The 17978-nt window shown below is 42.9% G+C and overlaps 1 protein-coding gene across 2 annotated transcripts in view; it reads left to right on the top strand.

The window, feature by feature from the left end:
* Positions 1-17978, top strand: part of BMPR2 (bone morphogenetic protein receptor type 2) — an 88744-nt gene that overhangs the window by 36519 nt on the left and 34247 nt on the right. For both annotated transcript variants that reach the window (XM_065069491.1, XM_065069490.1), the window contains exons 2-3: positions 5209-5382; positions 6466-6645. In XM_065069491.1, the coding sequence (XP_064925563.1) occupies positions 5313-5382; positions 6466-6645 (250 nt within the window). In that variant the 5' untranslated portion in view covers positions 5209-5312. The remainder of the gene's footprint in view (positions 1-5208; positions 5383-6465; positions 6646-17978) is intronic.

Below are 17978 nucleotides of genomic sequence, written 5' to 3'. Positions count from 1 at the left end.
CTGCCTGAAAGGAGCTTGGAGCCAGGGAGGGTCGGGCTCTGCTCCCCAGGAACAAGCGCCAGGAGCAGAGGAAACGGCCTCAAGTTGCGCCAGGGGAGGTTGAGGTTGGATGTGGGGAACAATTTCTTCCCCAAAGGGCTGTGGGACATTGGAACAGGCTGCCCAGGGCAGCGGTGGCTCTGTGCCATTGCCGGCATTTGCAACTGCCATGTTACATAGCAAAAGCAGACAAAACCAAAATAATTTCCATGAGTGAAGGCTAAGGATCATGCAGTACTGAGAACCAATTATTCCAGATTTTTAATGTTGAGTATAAATGGCAAGGGTTTTATCGTCAAAATTGATTTTGTCATATAGCTTGAGGTATAAAATACAGGAGGAGCTTTAATGATTGTGATGTTTATTTCCTCTCATTTTTTTAGTATGAAGGATGGTCTGTGTGTAGAAGAATTATTTCCTTCAAGAGACCTCTGCTTGTGAAATATTTTTATATTAATGTATACACATTTAGAAATAGTTGTAGTTAAAGCCTCTGAGGAGAAAAAGATGAAAAAAGCAGCAGTAGAGTGCTTGCTAAGTGGTGTTTCTTTGAGATTCTCTGTTCATCACGTCAGAATTCAGCTATCGGTAGTTGAAAGGATACGCGCAAAGGAGCCTCTTGATGTACGTTACTTTAATTACCTCCCTTTAATAGTTTGCTTTACAGAGACACGTGCTGTCTCGTACCCCTGCCTCCAGGCCCACGATGATTCCCCGTATTGTGTAAATAAAAGAACTCCACAGAGACCTGACAGGGCCCAAAGAAAACACGGGTTAGTGTCTATGGCCGCTCTGATGAAAATCTCATTAATTCAAAGGACAAGTTGCAGAAAAAAAATAACAAACCTTAGTCCTTTCAAAAAAATCTGTTGTGGCCTAATGAGGTTACCAGCTGAATATATGCCGGACCGTATTTAAAGAAATCCCATTACAGGCAAACAAATGCTCAGGCTCTTTTTGTCTTGATTGCTGCAATAGAAAATGTATTGCCCGGCATTAATCACAGAGCGGCAAATATTCGCGTGCTTATTTATTTAATTTTAGTCAGAACACGGGGTAATTCTTTGTGGCGTTTTGAGGAACGTCCGAGTCCCTTTTCCTCCCTTTGCGCTGGATGCGAATTCCACGCACTGCATTGAATAGACACAGGGCAGGAAGCGTCGGGTGAGCACCGATGGGACCGGCTTCCTATGCTATTAATGAATTATGACTCATGTTCTAAGGATTTGCAGTTGGATTCCTGTAACTTTGGGTATTTCTGTTGTAATTGTTTTCAGTAATAATGTTTTCCTAGAACACAAAGTGATCGTGGAAGAATTAGTATACGAAAAGCAATATGTTCATGTGTTTAAACTCATCCCAGTATGGATGAATTGCTTTTTAATAGCATATGTGATTTCTGACACAGACAGTATGTACACTTGCCATTTTCTTTTGATCTTTGCTGTTTCAGAAATATCCATTTTGGGGGATGAAGGCAAACATTCAAATAATAAACATCTCAGGGTGGTTTTGTAGCGAACCACCACAAACATCCAGAATTCATGTATTTGTGTGAATCACTTCGATGTTCCTGAGCAGCTGGAAATAGCAGTATGGTTACAGGGAGAAAATATTGAAAACTTCAGGATAATATTTTCCTGTAACAACCTGGGTTTTTGTGGTGTGTGGTTTGTTGTTTTTAAATTTTTTTAACTATAGAACTGATGAACAGTAAGTCTGTAGTCATATAAAAACCTGAGCTGTACGCCAAAAGGAAATTCCTGAAGCCCTGGGGCTTTGTGTTGAGGCTGCTTAGCGGCCTTGGGAAACTAAGGGCAATTCCCAGTTCCTTTATGATTTCAGGAGAGCGATTGAACGTGGTCTCTTTCCCCATCCTCCCTTTGGAATACGACAACGCGGTTTCTGGGTCGGCCTGAGGCCGAGCCTGGAGACGCACACGTGGTGATCAGACACGCCGAGCACGGCAGCCAAGCAGGACAGACCAGAACATTCAGCATTTCTTGGATTATTTCTTGAACCGCCCGTACTCAGTTGTAACGCTGCATATGTTTTAAACAGATTTTTGAATATGGACGGCAAGGTGTATTTTTATATAAATATAATTGTAAAACAGGCTTCCCTTTCAGTAGGGAAGTGAAGAGCTTGCCCTACTCTTGTTTTTTCCCTTAGTAGAACTTCTGAGAATGGTGCCTTCCCGTCTTGTCTGTGTTGGAAATCTCTCCTGGATGACTGAACGGGAGTTTGAGTTCGTTTTATTATTGAATTATTTCGACATAGTTTCTCTGGTACACGAGTTCAAGAGGAATGGGCAATAGGTATTTCATGATAAATCATTTACAGTTCGTTGTTCAGGTTTTCCTTTTGTTCAATGTCAGCCTATCTGTGGCTACTACAGTTGTCTGTGGTGGCAAATTTTTCAGTAGTAAACATGTAAACATCCAATTGCAATTTGCTTTTTCAAAATCTCTCTTCTCTTGAAAAGTAAGATTTCTCTTAAACAGATGAAGTTCAGAACAGGTGCCCCAGCACCTCTGTGTGTTTTTGTGATAATATCTTCATTTGGGAGGAGTGGCTGACACGACAGAGGCTGTGCTGCCATCCAGAGACCTGGACAGGCTGGAGAGAAAAATTGAATGCAATATAACAATGGCAAGTGTAGAGTCTGTCATCTGGGCAGGAACAACCCCAGGTTCCAGTATAAGTTGGGGAATGACCTATTAGAGAGCAGCGTAGGGGAAAGGGACCTGGGGGTCCTGGGGACAGCAGGGTGACCATGAGCCAGCACTGGGCCCTTGTGGCCAGGAAGGCCAATGGTACCTGGGGTGGATTAGAAGGGGGGTGGTCAGTAGGTCAGAGAGGTTCTCCTGCCCCTCTGCTCTGCCCTGGTGAGACCACACCTGGAATATTGTGTCCAGCTGTGGCCCCTCAGTTCCAGCAGGACAGGGAACTGCTGGAGAGAGTCCAGCGCAGCCACCAAGATGCTGAAGGGAGTGGAGCATCTCCCGTGTGAGGAAAGGCTGAGGGAGCTGGGGCTCTGGAGCTGGACAAGAGGAGACTGAGGGGGGACTCATTCATGGGGATCAATATGGAAAGGGGGAGTGTCAGGAGGATGGAGCCAGGCTCTTCTCAGTGACAACCAATGATAGGACAAGTGGTAATGGGTTCAAACTGGAACACAGGAGGTTCCACTTAAATATGAGAAGAAACTTGTTCCTGGTGAGGGTGGCAGAGCCTGGCCCAGGCTGCCCAGGGAGGTTGTGGAGTCTCCTTCTGTGCAGACATTCCAACCCGCCTGGACACCTTCCTGTATAACCTCATCTGGGTGTTCCTGCTCCATGGGGGGATTGCACTGGATGAGCTTTCCAGGGCCCTTCCAACCCCTGACATTCTTTTGTCATATTTAAGGCATATTAGTCTAGGCTGGAGGTTGCTTTCAAGGCCTGACTTAGAAGAGTTCCGATACTCATAGTTTTTAGAGCTGACTGGTTTCCACTGTCTGGAAGAAGGAAGCTTTACTGCCAGATTCTCAGAGCAGGAACGTGCCCAAATCATGCAACGAAACAGAAGCAGCTCATCCATTCTATTCTTCAAGGCAGTTTCTGGACACCTGAAGCCCTCCCCGATTTTCTCCGGCATTTCTGCTCCACCCGTGAACCCACTGAGGAGCTGCTGGCAGCGGGGATTGGATCCTCCCACGCTCGCCCCTTCCTCCTCTCTGCAGGAATTCTTACAGGGAAATATGGCTTTTAAAATCAGAAGAGCTTTTGGTAGCAACCATTATTTTCTGTAGAGTATGGTCGGACAGCACCTAGCACAACCGTTAACAAATTCTAATTTATTTTTTCGCAATAAAGGCCAGTTATGAAAGGGCTTATCTTGCAGCATTCCATAAACAACCAGCATCTCAGATAACCTTAGTCCCGCTCAGCTACCGTACAAAACCGATTTAAAACCTTTGCAGCGTCGCTGCTGTTTTGGATGGGGCAGGGTTCTGAATTTCGGCTCCTCAATGAACAGTAACAGCTTCCGAGGTGACACAGGTAGCTGATCTCCTGCTTTGTCTTTCTTTTTTATGATCACATAAATCAATCCTCAGCGAGATATTTTATCCACATACAGGATCTTTAATAATTTACACCTACGTATGCTATATGTTTATTTTAAGCTCAAAATCTGTTTTCCCCAAAGAGTGATCTACTCCACCTCATGTCTTTTCTCTACCGATGCTTTTACGGGAGTTAAGGAGCTGGATGCAATCTGGTTGTTGAGAGACAGAGCGCAAATTATTACTGTGATTAGACATTTGTGGAGCTGAACTACCAAATAGTACTTAAGTGCCTTGAAATTACACACCGAGCTTTCCATGTGTTTTATGAAATCGCTCAAGGGACGAATGAAAATATTCTAAATATCCTATTCACTACAAATGCAGGATTTATTTATCCCGAACTCGGTGCCTTTCTAAAGAGTTTATTGTTTGTGTTTACTCATCCTAAAGAAAAGATGAAGAGGGATATCAAGCATGGTCAAGTCCTCCCGTTGAAGTGATATAAACAAAAAAGCAGTAATCAAATGGGTAAAACATAGTTTATGAAGTTGGTTGATTAAATGTTCTTGCCGGTCGGGCGGATGGGTTTTACTCTGCCGTTTGCATTTCTGTTGCTGGTCATTGCTGAAGTTGTGTGAAAGAGGCCAGACTGATCCATTGCTGAGCGAAAACGTCAGTGTGGATAGAAGAGCGAGGCTGATAGAGAGTAGGAAACACCCTCTGAATTCAGTAGGCAGCCTGAAAAGATCACCTTGGTTTAGGATCTGGAAACAACTAATGCGTGTGGGTGCTGGAGAAACCAGCTCACGGTTGAGCGGCTTGCACCTGAGGACAAGTGATGCAGGTGATGCCAACTATTCAAGGAAATTTCTGTTCCGCACCTGTGAACTGCAAACATCTGCACATGAATTTTCAAGCATCTGCTGAGGTTTTTGTCCTTTTTATGAAAGCAACTTTGGGATAGACATGGGTTTTGTTCCTGGCTGTTAGAGTACAATTTAAAGAGCGGATATGTATAATTCAGGATGGTTTTGAATGTATGACCTTAGTCATATTTTTATTAAAATTCATCTTTTATGCCTAAAATCACTGACAAAAACCATTTTCTTTGTCTAAAGCCTCACAGAGCGAGGAGCGTCTGTGTGCATTTAAAGACCCGTATCAGCAGGACCATGGGATCAGCGAGAGCCGCATCTCCCAGGAGAACGGCACAATTTTGTGCATGAAAGGCAGTACCTGCTATGGACTGTGGGAGAAAACGCGAGAAGGAGACATACATCTTGTAAAACAAGGTACGGAATGTTTCAGCCGTAGTTTTTGCTGCTCTTTTCGCTGTTCTGTGACCTGGCCAGCGGGTCGGAAGATGCAAAGCTGGACGTTTTGTTTGTGTGTTGTATGAATGCGTAATTTTACACCTCCCGTTTAGCAATTTTAAATAATAACAGAAGGTTGGTTTGAAGTCAATGACTTCTGAAAGAGGTCAATGCAGAGTTAAAGGAAGAAACACTCAAATTGCTGGTTACGTGGGGTGACCAGAGGAAGCCGGCTTTCTTGAGTATATTGCTGTTGTATATTGATGTAATGCTGAGCTTAAAAGTGTCTCATTAAGTAAAAATGTGTATTCATATTGGTGGGATGTTTGTTTACAAAGGAAATTGCAGTTATAGCACAAAACTGTCACTTATTGCTGTCAATTTGCTGCTGTTCTGCGGGGAGGGTGATGGGAGAGAGGGGTGAAGGGTCTTGCAGCTGCTGGGGATGTGTTTGGATTATTGTTCTCGGGGACTCTGCTCTTGGTTACTTGGAAATAAGCTAACGTAGTATCATGCTGAATGAAACTGGTATTTACGAGCATCCTATGCGGTTTACTAAATCACAGAATCTCAGGATGGTTTGTGTTGAAGGGACCTTTGAAGGTCCCCCAGTGCCCCCCCTGCCATGAGCAGGGACATCTTCACCAGCTCAGGTTGCTCAGAGCCCCATCCAGCCTGGCCTGGGATGTCTCCAGGGATGGTTCATCTACCACCTCTCTGGACAACCTGGGTAAAGGGCAATGGCACATTTCTTCTTAGAAGGCTCAGGTATTTGGGTTTTGTTATATTGAGGTTGACAGCCGGCCACCTCTGATGTTGGTCTTTATTGCTGCTCATATTTCTTCTCTTCAGCTGTGGTAAATTCCAAGAGAAATTCTGGAGTTTTTGGTTTAAAACATGGTAGTGAAATCAGACAAGCAAATTGTGATAACTGTTTTCACCCCACTGTGAAACATTTAGCTGGGTACTGTGTGGGTTTCTATAGATGTCTTTAATTGTCCATGCAATAGAATTAGTGTTATGCCTCCTTTAAAAATGATTCTTCGATTTGCCTTTTTCCAGGTTGCTGGTCTCATATAGGAGACCCACAAGAGTGTCACTTTGAGGAGTGTATAGTTACGACCACCCCTTCCCTGATCCAGAATGGAACATATCGCTTCTGCTGCTGTAGCACGGACTTGTGTAATGTCAACTTCACTGAAAATTTTCCGCCTCCTGACCCTACAGATACAACACCTTACAGTAAGTGAGATGTTTGCATTTCTGTCACTTCATGGTCTGAATAATTCAGAGAAAGATCCTTGGTACTACACTATGCAAACCCGGTGACCTTTTTATTTATACGTGACCAAAAGCAAACAGAACAGAGCTTTTCCATATGAGGTTTATCACATTTATATATTCCACGGTGCTCTGCGGAGAATGAGTTCGCTGCTTGCACAGGCATGTGCTGAATGCAGATCGCATTTTCCAAAATGATCCCTAATCTTGGGTGCTTTGCTATTTGGATGCCCAACTTCAGAAGCCTGTGGGGATGTTCAGGATTCAGACTTGTGTTAAGAACCGGCCTGTAAGTTGATCAGCATTCTGGAACCTCTGGAAGGCCCGGACTGGCTTTCCAGCCGTGGTTCCCAGGTGCCTTTGGGCGGTAGAACCGGTCTCGTATCAGGCTGTTGAGATTCTCCTCAGCACTTTGCAGAGCTTTGAAATCCACCTTCTTTCTTTTGCATACCTCTGATAGAGATTAACTGGCATAATGTTCAAAGATTTCTAGTTTCACCTAGGTAGTTTTCTTCCTGATTAGATTATCTGTTATTTGTTATAAAACCAACATAGCGTATGGGTGCAAATCAAGGGATCAGCCTCCTTCGCCTCGTAGTACAGGAGCAAGACCGTGAGTGGCAGACACAGTGATGCGCTGTCTTCCAAGAATTCAGAACCTGTAAAGCAGCTGAGTGGCCTAATCTAAACATTTGGATAAATAAGAATTGTGAAACATTGATTGAATAGAGGCAGGTACAACTGTTTCTGTATGTCTGGAGTTCTTTATCAACAAAAAGTGTTTTCTGAAATGAAGATGCCTTTAAGCGGATAGAATTTACAGCAAAAAGAATAAATTGTGTTTAGAAAGGATATGGTCTGTATCACTGTGCCTTTTAGTTTATTTAATCAAACATGTCACAGTCACGTGGGGAATCCCCACAGAAGGTTATCTCAGTACAACCCGCCACCTGCCAGAGCGCTATTTCATCCGTATTTTTGTGAAGGCATTAAAAGTGTTGTACATTGAATGGTTCCTGAGTGACCAAGTGAGGGACGTGGGCTGCTGGAACTGTATGGATGATCCTATAGATTGCACAGCAGGTGTGACCAGGAAGGGTTGGACCAGCTGGTCCTCGTGGTCCCTCCCACCCTGGTGTTCTGTGGTTGGGTGATAGCGTGTGGTTAATTACAGGAAGCCTGATGAATTCAGCCAGCAGTTAACTACCTGTTTCTAAATGATTTTCTTCTGATTTCCAGTAGAATCACAGAGAATAAACATTTCCTGAAATAACAAGTGGAAATTCAGCTGTAGTTTAAAAACTAGCAGAACCTGAAGGTGCTAGTGACGAGTCTCGTCAATTTGAGACTTCATTAGTACAAAATTATCAGTGTTCTCTTAAAAATGTTTCCTTGCAGCTATATGAATGATCTGTGGAAAGTGCACAATACTGTTAGGCTCTTGAACTAAATAATGGAAAAATAACAGAGGAATACAAAAATTATACAATCTGGTGCGTTTAACAACAATTAACAGTGGTGTATTGAAAGATGGAGCCAGACTATAAAGGATTCAGGAAAACTAAATGGAAGTTAATTAGGATCTTAATGCATGTTAGATGTAACAAATCATTGTTGTCATAAAATGTAGCAGTTCTTAAATACTTCACTTAATTTTTATGTTATTGTTGTCTTTTAGGATGTCAAAACATGTTTATCTCACAAACCTTTTTGTTGTTGTTGTTCGTATTGGTTAGGCAATGAATATAAGAAATCCATCTAATCTTGTAACAAAACTTTTATAAAAATGAAAAATAAGATTAAGGACAAACAGGTTCATTAAAAAAACAAAGATACTTCTTCATGCTTTGCTAAATGACTCATGGGTGAATTAATGATTCTTCAATCTCGTATTTTCACAGAAAATTGACCAAAAAATAAATATCTTCAGCCAGTACATGTATCTACCCCTTAACCTGACCTAAAAAGGGCCAACTATGGCTTCCTGGGATTTGAGATGTATTTACTATATCTGCTTTGTGAAATATTTGTTTTGAGACTTGTTAAATAGCTGCCTCTCATGTCTACAAAATGCTTCTGAAATTGTGAGGCTGTTTTGAAGGCAAATTCATTAGTTCTGCGAATAACAGATAATCTAATCAGGAAGAAAACTACCTAGGTGAAACTATAAATATTCGAACGTTATGCCAGTTAATCTCTATCAGAGGTATGCAAAAGAAAGAAGGTGGATTTCAAATTCATTAGTTCTGCCCATTTAAATAGAATTTAAGCAGCTAAAGAGGTAAACAATCTCCTTCATTGGTCACAGGTATATTGCTGTCATGAAACATTAAAATGACATCAAGATGAAAGCAGCAATGCTTTTTCTTTTCCTCCTCAAGGCTGCATTCCTGACACTGCAAATAAATTCATCTTACAGCAACTGAGTGGTTGTCGAGGGTTTAGATTGTGGGGTGACAATAGAACCGTGGTAGATGTATTGTTAACCTCCTCTGCCCTCTCTTCCTCCTTCCCACTCAGGACAGGCGATCGGGAGGGACAGAAGGACAGAGAGAAGAGAGTCAGAAATACTAAAAATGTTTTACTAATGCTACTAATAAGAATAGAGAAAATAATACAAAATATACAAAACCAATCTTGAAAGTCCCAGCAACTGCAGAGCTGGCACCCGAAGTCCTGGACTGGACTATGCAGCCAACCGGAGCTGGATTCAGTCTGTCACTAGGCCTCAGTTCGCAGGGACGACTCGCAAGGTCCTCTCCTAATGTCGGCCGTAAGGAAAAGGGAAAAGGAAGGGAAAAGGGAATGAGATCCTCATGATCTCCCACTTTTACATGAAGTATCATGTGAATGGGATGTTATACTCAGTTGGTCAGTTCCTTGGTCACCAGTTTCTTGTTGCCCCTCTTACGATATGTCCATCCATGCTTATCAATAACTTCACATTCCATTGCTGTGTTTACCAAAACATGCATCTGGTTCTCCAGGAAAATGCAGCTGATGTGAAGCTTTAGCAGACAGGCAAATTCACTAAAAGAGAAACTTGTCTTTAACAAAACCAGGACAGTGGTAAGAATATATTTTTGTATGATATCCCTGGCAGCAACAATTGAGCATTACTGCTACATATAATTTTTGAGGTGACGTTGGGTTTTCTCCTCATGACAGCAAGTAGTAGCTGCACTTTTTAAAGGATTTAGAAACTTACATTAAGCAAGAGCCCTGAGATGTGGGCGCAGAGGGAAGCTGGGATTTCTGCATTCGAAAACAGTGACTGATGATGGATTTACCTTTCCAGGCTGATGCCATTCTGGCCTTTCGTTGCCAGCCTTCTTGCTACATATATAAATACATATGTAAAAGTCAATTGGAATGCTGTGGAAACTTTGAGGAATTATTAACACATATGGCTGTGTCAGGTTAATTAAGGTAGTAATAGACAGTTTTAATTTAACTATTTAACCCCCTCCAGAGATGGTGACTCCAGCGCTGCCCTGGGCAGCCTGTTCCAATGCCCAACAGCCCTTTGGGGAAGAAATTGATCCCCACATCCAACCTCAACCTCCCCTGGCACAACCTGAGGCCGTTTCTTGGCCTGATCCGGTGCATACTGAAGCTGAATTAGATCATTTTAGGCTCATTTTAGGAAGTTGGAACCCTGCTCGCTCTCAGTTGTTATCTTGAATTGCCTTTTTTTTTTGGAGAGCAGCATCCAATATTAATTTGTAATTGAAATGCATGTATTTCATTTGGGGTCCGCATGTGGTACCTGATGAGCAGAGTTTGTGTTTGAGCTGGTCTTTAATTTCTGCTCTGCCTAAGCTAGGAAAATGCCCTGTAAATAAGCATTTTCCCCTTATTTGCATGGTATTTTACAGGTGATTCGGATGTGTAACAAAGGGGGAATCGCAAACCTCGCGAGATGGCAGATCTTGTATTGGGAAGAATGGAGGCGAGACTGATCTGCACGAGGATTAAAACTTGTACCCTTGAAATGACAGGGAGTCGAGCAGGCACGTCTTCCCTTCAGTGCCCAGATAATGCCTTTAAAACAGGCTTAATGACCTTTACTGTGTCGTAAAGCAGGGGAAGAAATATTGAGACAGTAATTCCGGGCCTTAATATCTCTTAAAATAGGTTTACTTTGGGCAGCAAAGAATTTGGTGCCTCCCAGGGAGTCATTTGAGGGCACTGTGGGAAATGAAGGTGCTGAACTACTGGGGGTGATAGAGATGAACGTGCATGGACGTGTCTGAATATGTTTGTGTCAAAAGAGAGCAGGTAATGGAGGGGAAAATCAAATTATGGCTTTTTCTTGGGAGTAGTAATTTAAGATACAGACATTACGATGAAATATTTTGGATTTTTGGCCAGCTGTTGACAAACGTGCATTTCCTTGAACCTTCAGTTGCCTTTCTGTGTGACATTTAATGCACATTTAAAATAAATTTTGGTTGTGTTTGGTGTTTTTTTTGCTGCTTGCTTGGTTACAGGAGATAAATTAACTGCGAAGGGCATTGTGACATGGTGCATGTTGCTACAATCACTTAGGGACAATGTTTTGGAAACGTCTGCTTATTAAGACTATTTATCATGTTGTTGCAACTAAGGGAAAGGTGATAGTTATTGTGCATTAATGTAGAGGAGAAGAAGTAGAAGCGAAAGTCATTGCAGAGAGCCAGCAAATTATTAAAGCAATTAGTGCAGAAGGTTATTTAGAAATTCAAGTGAAAGCCCAAGTTCCTGGGGAAGGTTTTGCAAGTCACCCAAGATAACTGGTAATTCTTGTTGAGTAACTTGAGTGATTCCCATTAGAAATGGATATATCAAAAGCAGAATCTCTCAAAGATTGTTGGTAGCAGCACTTAATGTTTTAACTTCTAAGGCATCGTAGTCTCCTGAGATTAAACTTGCATCCTTATTGAGTTTAAAAGGAAAGCTTTGATGTGCAGTTGGAATCTGAATAGGAAATGTTAGCTGTGAAGACAAGGCCTATTTAGACAGAAAACTGTACACGTAATTTTTTTCTCTTACAGAAGCATATAATCAGGTAGATGAAACTGATTTACTTGCCCTGAGATGGAAATGTTTTGGAAATGTTTTCGTTATTTTTCAGTGTTCAGTTACGTTCAGTTAAAATTTCAGTTACACAGCAAGCCTACAAAATGCTGAACACTGTGTTAAATAACTTAAGAACAAACGTGTTTATTTGCAAAAGGAGAAACATTTCAAACACTAAAACCAAGCAAACAACAAAAACCATACACACACCAAAAAAGCCCTTGATTTTATGTTGGTAAGAGTCCATTGCCCGTTGTCCAGCCTCACACAACTCCAGAGCTGGGCTGGTTCATTGGCTACAAAACAATTCGCAAAGTTCTTTTAAAAATCTGTTTAAAAGCTTTTTGGATGCAAGGTGGGATCTTGATATCATGAGAGTGTGTTTGTGAAGTGCTAGTGCTAAAAACATTTTACTTGAGACTCCTTAGAAATCTCAGTCCTTCAAGCAGATGTGAACGTGACTTTTAGCTTATTTGTCGGACAGAATGGTCTGATTGGCATTTGAAGTGTCCTGCGTATTTCTAGTGCTACCCAGCAAGTATTTTATTTGAATTGAAGGTCTAGAACGAAGAAAGGAAACTTCCATTTTCTAAAATATAATACGGGATTTTTGCTGCCTTCAGTAATAGTGAAAACATGCATTTAAAGCCAAGGAGTACCTCTAAGTTCTTGAGGTGCTCGTTTGCTTCTCTGCTGAAAATCAGTTGCTTGTCATTAGTATGTTTTGTGCACTTCTGAGGGTTTAAAGATCTGCAGATATCTTTGGCTAAAACAAATACAGTAAATGGATTTTTTCAATTTACTGGGAAAGCTGAGTAATGTCTGAGTTAGATATTGTTGTGCATACAAATTCAATGTTGTAATTAAGAGATATCTGCAGATATCCTATTGAACAACCCAGATAATTAGGGAAATAGTTGGGAGCTCTCTGGAAGGCAGGTTGATGTATCTGTGCTTTTTGGGGACGTTGCAGGTCGACGGACTTCTAATGTAGCACTAGTAATAAGAGGCTTCTAATAACTATTCCACCCAGCCCAAACATTTGGAGACTGGGTGCTATAAATCTGAACACTTCAGCCTGAGTTAAGGGTAAAGCACACGGAAGCATTTCTCCTTTGAAGACTTGGGAATGTGGTTAGGGAACCCTCCTCAACCAATTATACCGGCTCAATTAGCCTAGTCGCTGCACCTTGCAGGCGTTACCTGGCAAAATTAAAGCCCTGGTTATGATTTGGGAATGTTCTAGCTGTCCCCAGTTATTTTGGAGCTTGGACCGGAGTTCAGACAGATGTTGGCTTTCAGAGTCGGTCATTAATCGCTGTTCCTTTCTGAGCCTTTTCCGCTGTATATTTGTTTTCTTTATCTGGAAACTATAATGAAAATCCTATGCATTACTTACCATTGATTCCTGGCTCCTTTCTTTATGATATAGCATCTTCAAAGAGGCAGCTCTCTGGAGGTGAAACACTAACGGTATTTCAGTCTGGCACAGTCTTAGGTAAAGCTTTTCTTTTCAAACAACATGAGAAGTTGCTTGTAAGAACATTTGAATTACTTTTAGACAAAGCTAGAATTACATCGGGGGGTGCCAGGCTGAGGGAGCAGAAGCCTCTCTGTGCTTATCTTTGTGGATAGGTACTAAATGATTGTCCTTTGTGTGATTTGATTTCCTCTGATTGCTCTCACAACTGTGCTGTCAGAGCACCTTCTGCTGGGAGTATAAAAGAGGTGAGGAGACCTATTTGATAAACTGTAGTTTGTCACATTCCCTCCAGCATACCAGGCAAAATCTCTGCGTGCGGCTGCGTACTGGGGATCAGGTTTTAAGTCTGTTTTCCTTACAAAGAAAGCTTATGCCATTTATTATTAATAAAGTGAGTGGCAAATACAGGTAAGAACCTCAGATATTTGCGTGGTGAACCTGCGACTCACTGTGTAATTCCAAATGTGCAGTATCGTAGCTGGGGACCCAGCTCCCCATGCGCGTTGTCCCGGCTGTAATGTCTCCGTTATTTCTGCAGAACTGAGCTGTCGGGGCTGTTTTGGGGGTCACGGGGTCTGAGGTGACTTTTTGGCTTTCTGGCCACCAGAAACCACATGCTTCAAAGCACCAGGGGGCCCAGTGTGGACAGGGCTGCACAACGGCCACGTGCTCCAGGTTGTACCAGCGCAGGGCTTTCCAAGCGGTTGCTTTCAGAAACCAAATAACTCCTGTTGTTGCTGTCCAAACAGGAGGTGACGGCAGCATATTCACTAAAATCCTGTGAAGATTCCGACGAATGTCATTGTGCTATTGAGAGGCCTTCAAGCAAACAGAGATTCATGCTGGTACCAAAGGGCTATTTACGTTTGTGCTGCTAATATCACCAAGAAAGCTTAATAGGGCAGATTAGGGTGAGGGGAACTCCTGAAAATGTGATAAGGAGACTTATATTAAATGTAAAGAGTTCCTGTGCTGCCATCCAGAGACCTGGACAGGCTGGAGAGTTGGGCATGGAAAAATTGAATGAAATATAACAAGGGCAAGTGTAGAGTCTGTCATCTGGGCAGGAACAACCCCAGGTTCCAGTGTAAGTTGGGGAATGACCTATTGGAGAGCAGTGTAGGGGAAAGGGACCTGGGGGTCCTGGGGACAGCAGGATGACCATGAGCCAGCACTTGTGGCCAGGAAGGCCAATGGTACCTGGGGTGGGTTAGAAGGGGGTGGTCAGTAGGTCAGAGAGGTTCTCCTGCCCCTCTGCTCTGCCCTGGGGAGACCACACCTGGAATATTGTGTCCAGTTCTAGGCCCCTCAGTTCCAGCAGGACAGGGAACTGCTGGAGAGAGTCCAGCGCAGCCACCAAGATGCTGAAGGGAGTGGAGCATCTCCCGTGTGAGGAAAGGCTGAGGGAGCTGGGGCTCTGGAGCTGGACAAGAGGAGACTGAGTGGGGACTCATTCATGGGGATCAATATGGAAAGGGGGAGTGTCAGGAGGATGGAGCCAGGCTCTTTTCGGTGACAACCAGTGATAGGACAAGGGGCAATGGGTGCAAACTGGAACACAGGAGGTTCCACTTAAATTTGAGAAGAAACTTGTTCCTGGTGAGGGTGGCAGAGCCTGGCCCAGGCTGCCCAGGGGGGTTGTGGAGTCTCCTTCTGTGCAGACATTCCAACCCGCCTGGACACCTTCCTGTGTAACCTCATCTGGGTGTTCCTGCTCCATGGGGGGATTGCACTGGATGAGCTTTCCAGGGCCCTTCCAAACCCTGACATTCTGGGATGCTGTGATAGCTATGTCTATATAACCATACTGAGCTTTCTTTGCATCTTTTCCCGTAGGCTGAAGTTTTTGTGGTGTTCCTCTTGCCCATCACATTACAGTTTTGTTCTTTTTCCGTGATAGTTTTGGGGATGTTCTTTCCTTCTGTACTGAAATAGCTGTTGATGTACACTGTTCATTATTGTTGTTTTCACAGTGCTGTGTTGCTATGGTCACTAATACCGAGCACTGGAGTTGGGAGGCTGTGTTGTGTGCATTTTTGTGCGAGACAGGCTTTCCATTGTCGCAATTCTCATCACGACTGAATTTATGATAGGAAATCTGACTTTTAATTGCAGCCGTTACAAATCTGCAGAATGTTTGTTTTGGTGTTTTTTTTTTTTCTTTTATCTTCTATGCTTTCAATATCAGGATAAGTACCTGTCTGACTGCTTTTCCCAAGAAATCTGATACCAAGTTGCATTGAGACTGAACAGGAGTTTTGGGATCCAGGTCTTTTAAATTCCTTTGAAGGTTCCGGTGAGGTAGATTCAGTGCTTCAGCATTCATGCATTTATTTTAAAGCCTGAGCCCGCATAATATTGCGTATATGTTTCCTGGCATTAGGCCAGTTATTTCCTCGAAGTGTGTGAGGTATCTGCAGATGGCATTTCAGCTTGGGCCTGGGTTTTCGCTTCCTTTAGACTGGTGGCATTAACTCATTTAAAAGCTGCTTGCAAGCCTGTAAATATTTTCTTAGACTAGCAAAAAATCCCTTGTCCCAGAGATTCGGATTGACCTCAAAACTATACGTACTTTGAGCAAGGGTAAGGCATCCTCTGTATATCACTTCTCACTTTAGGCAGTGTAAAGTGATTTCTTTGCTGTGCCAAATGCAGATATTTCCAGGTATCTTTGAGGGAGGGTTCAGTGTCCTGCCCATGGATGTGCTCACAAGCAGATGGCTGGATGTGGATCTGGAGGAACACGTGGCCGATGGGCAGCTGGACCATCCCTGTGGAGCTACTGGTATCATGGTTGCTTGGTCATAGTTGTGTTTCTCCCATTAATGCATTAACTCGCCGAAAAAGTGGTGGCGTGGGATGCAGAAATAGAACTTTGAACCCCGACAAATTCGGATAAATGTTACAAAACACGAGTTTTTATATGTATGTCCTTTTGACATGGAAGGTTTTACTGTTTAAAGACCAAACAAGACACCAAAACCAAACACAAAGCAACCCCCAGCACCCAAGGGCACAGAAAAGACCTACGTTCACACCAACGTGACCTCCTAAAACTGAACTGCTGCAAATACAAATTGGTTATATTCACCTGCTCTGTTCCCCTCCATTTCTATTCTTTGAGGACATAATTGCGGTGAATAAGGCAAAAAGGACGATGCCAATTGAACCGCGGTAAATGCCACTTAGCAAAACATTCTTCCTTTGAATGCGGGTCCAGGCAGGGAAACCTCAGTGAAAACGCATCACGAAGCCACGTCAGGGTGGATGAACATACAGAAAATATCTGAGCTGGCGTTTGGACAAGTTGTTACTGGCCTTGAAGAGAAACGGGAGCTTTTCTCTGCCCTCCCTGCCCCTGTCAGCAGGTTGGTCAGGCACTGTTTCTATATAGATCAGTTAAATGGGATTTAAAAATTGTTCATTATTATTATTGTTATTGTTATTATTATTAAGAGAAAATATCAAGCTCTACTGTAGAAAGTTTTCATAATAGTCTTGAGGTGTTAGCTATCAGTTAAGAAGACAATAATAATTCTCCCTTCTCCCAGGCAGTCAGCAATAGGACAAGGGGGCATGGGCTTAAACTCTACCAGGGGAAATTTAGGCTGGATATTAGAAAGAAATTCTTTACAGAGAGAGTGATCAGGCATTGGAATGGCCTGCCCAGGGAGGTGCTGGACTCGCCGTCCCTAGAGGTTTTTAAACTGAGATTGGACATGGCACTTAGTGCCATGATCTGGTAAACGGACTAGAGTTGGACCAAGGGTTGGACTCGATGATCTCTGAGGTCTTTTCCAACCCAGTCGATTCTGTGATTCTGTGTAATTACATTTTGCTAATGGGGAGATAAACTGTGAATCCTTAATTTCACTGACTATTCCAGAATAAACCAAATGAAGTAAGGTACTAAAGACAGCGGTCTGAACAGCTTCTGTGGAGCACACTAATGAAACAGTGACCAGGTAGGTGCTGTTACCTGCAGTGTTTTGCTTCTGGAGAAGCAAATATGCACTTGCAAATGCTTTTCCATGTTGGAATATCTGCCTGCAGCTGTAATTTATCTATATCTCTGTTGTTTGGCAGAAATGTGCTCAAGTCTTTGGCAACTTGCTCCATTATTGCTGTGAACTGGGCTCCTGACGGACCTTTCCTGGATTTGAAATCTCACAGCAAAGGGATGTTTAGGAAGAGAAACAGGAAATGCGTCCTGTAAGCATTATAGGCATCATAGAAGACGTGGGGCTCCTTTTTGAAAGGATAGGTTGGGAAACAGAACTCTTGTCTAAAACAACATCAGGACGGTACCCACTCGGAGGCAGATTCCCTGTGAACTGTTAGAAGGGATAAGCTGTGGCTGTAACCTTGTTGTTACAGCAGGAACACCTGGCAGGAACGAGTCAGCCTCAAGTTTAATTTTATTTTGTGGTTTCACAAAAAACCCCACATTTCTGTTTGTTTAATGGGACTCGAGGTTTTTGCCATTCATTTAACAGGATTTCATTGCGCACTCAGGATTTAAGTAAATCAGATTGACAGAAGCCGTCTTTGTATTCATTTTTCAAGAGGCTGCTTTTCCTATTCTAATTTCCACAGTGTTTGTGTAAATAAGTGTCTTGTGAAGATATCGATCTGAGTCTTACAGTTTAAGGGATGGGTCGGGCCGGGAATGGAGAGGGACGGATGGATGGATGGAGGGAGTGATGGATGGACGGATGGATGGACGTTTCAGCTGGTGCTCATGCTACCA

Source organism: Columba livia, chromosome 7, assembly GCF_036013475.1.
Source record: "Columba livia isolate bColLiv1 breed racing homer chromosome 7, bColLiv1.pat.W.v2, whole genome shotgun sequence".
Taxonomy (NCBI): domain Eukaryota; kingdom Metazoa; phylum Chordata; class Aves; order Columbiformes; family Columbidae; genus Columba; species Columba livia.
Note: the sequence above shows the minus strand (reverse complement) of the source record. Positions and strands in the feature narration are given on the sequence as shown.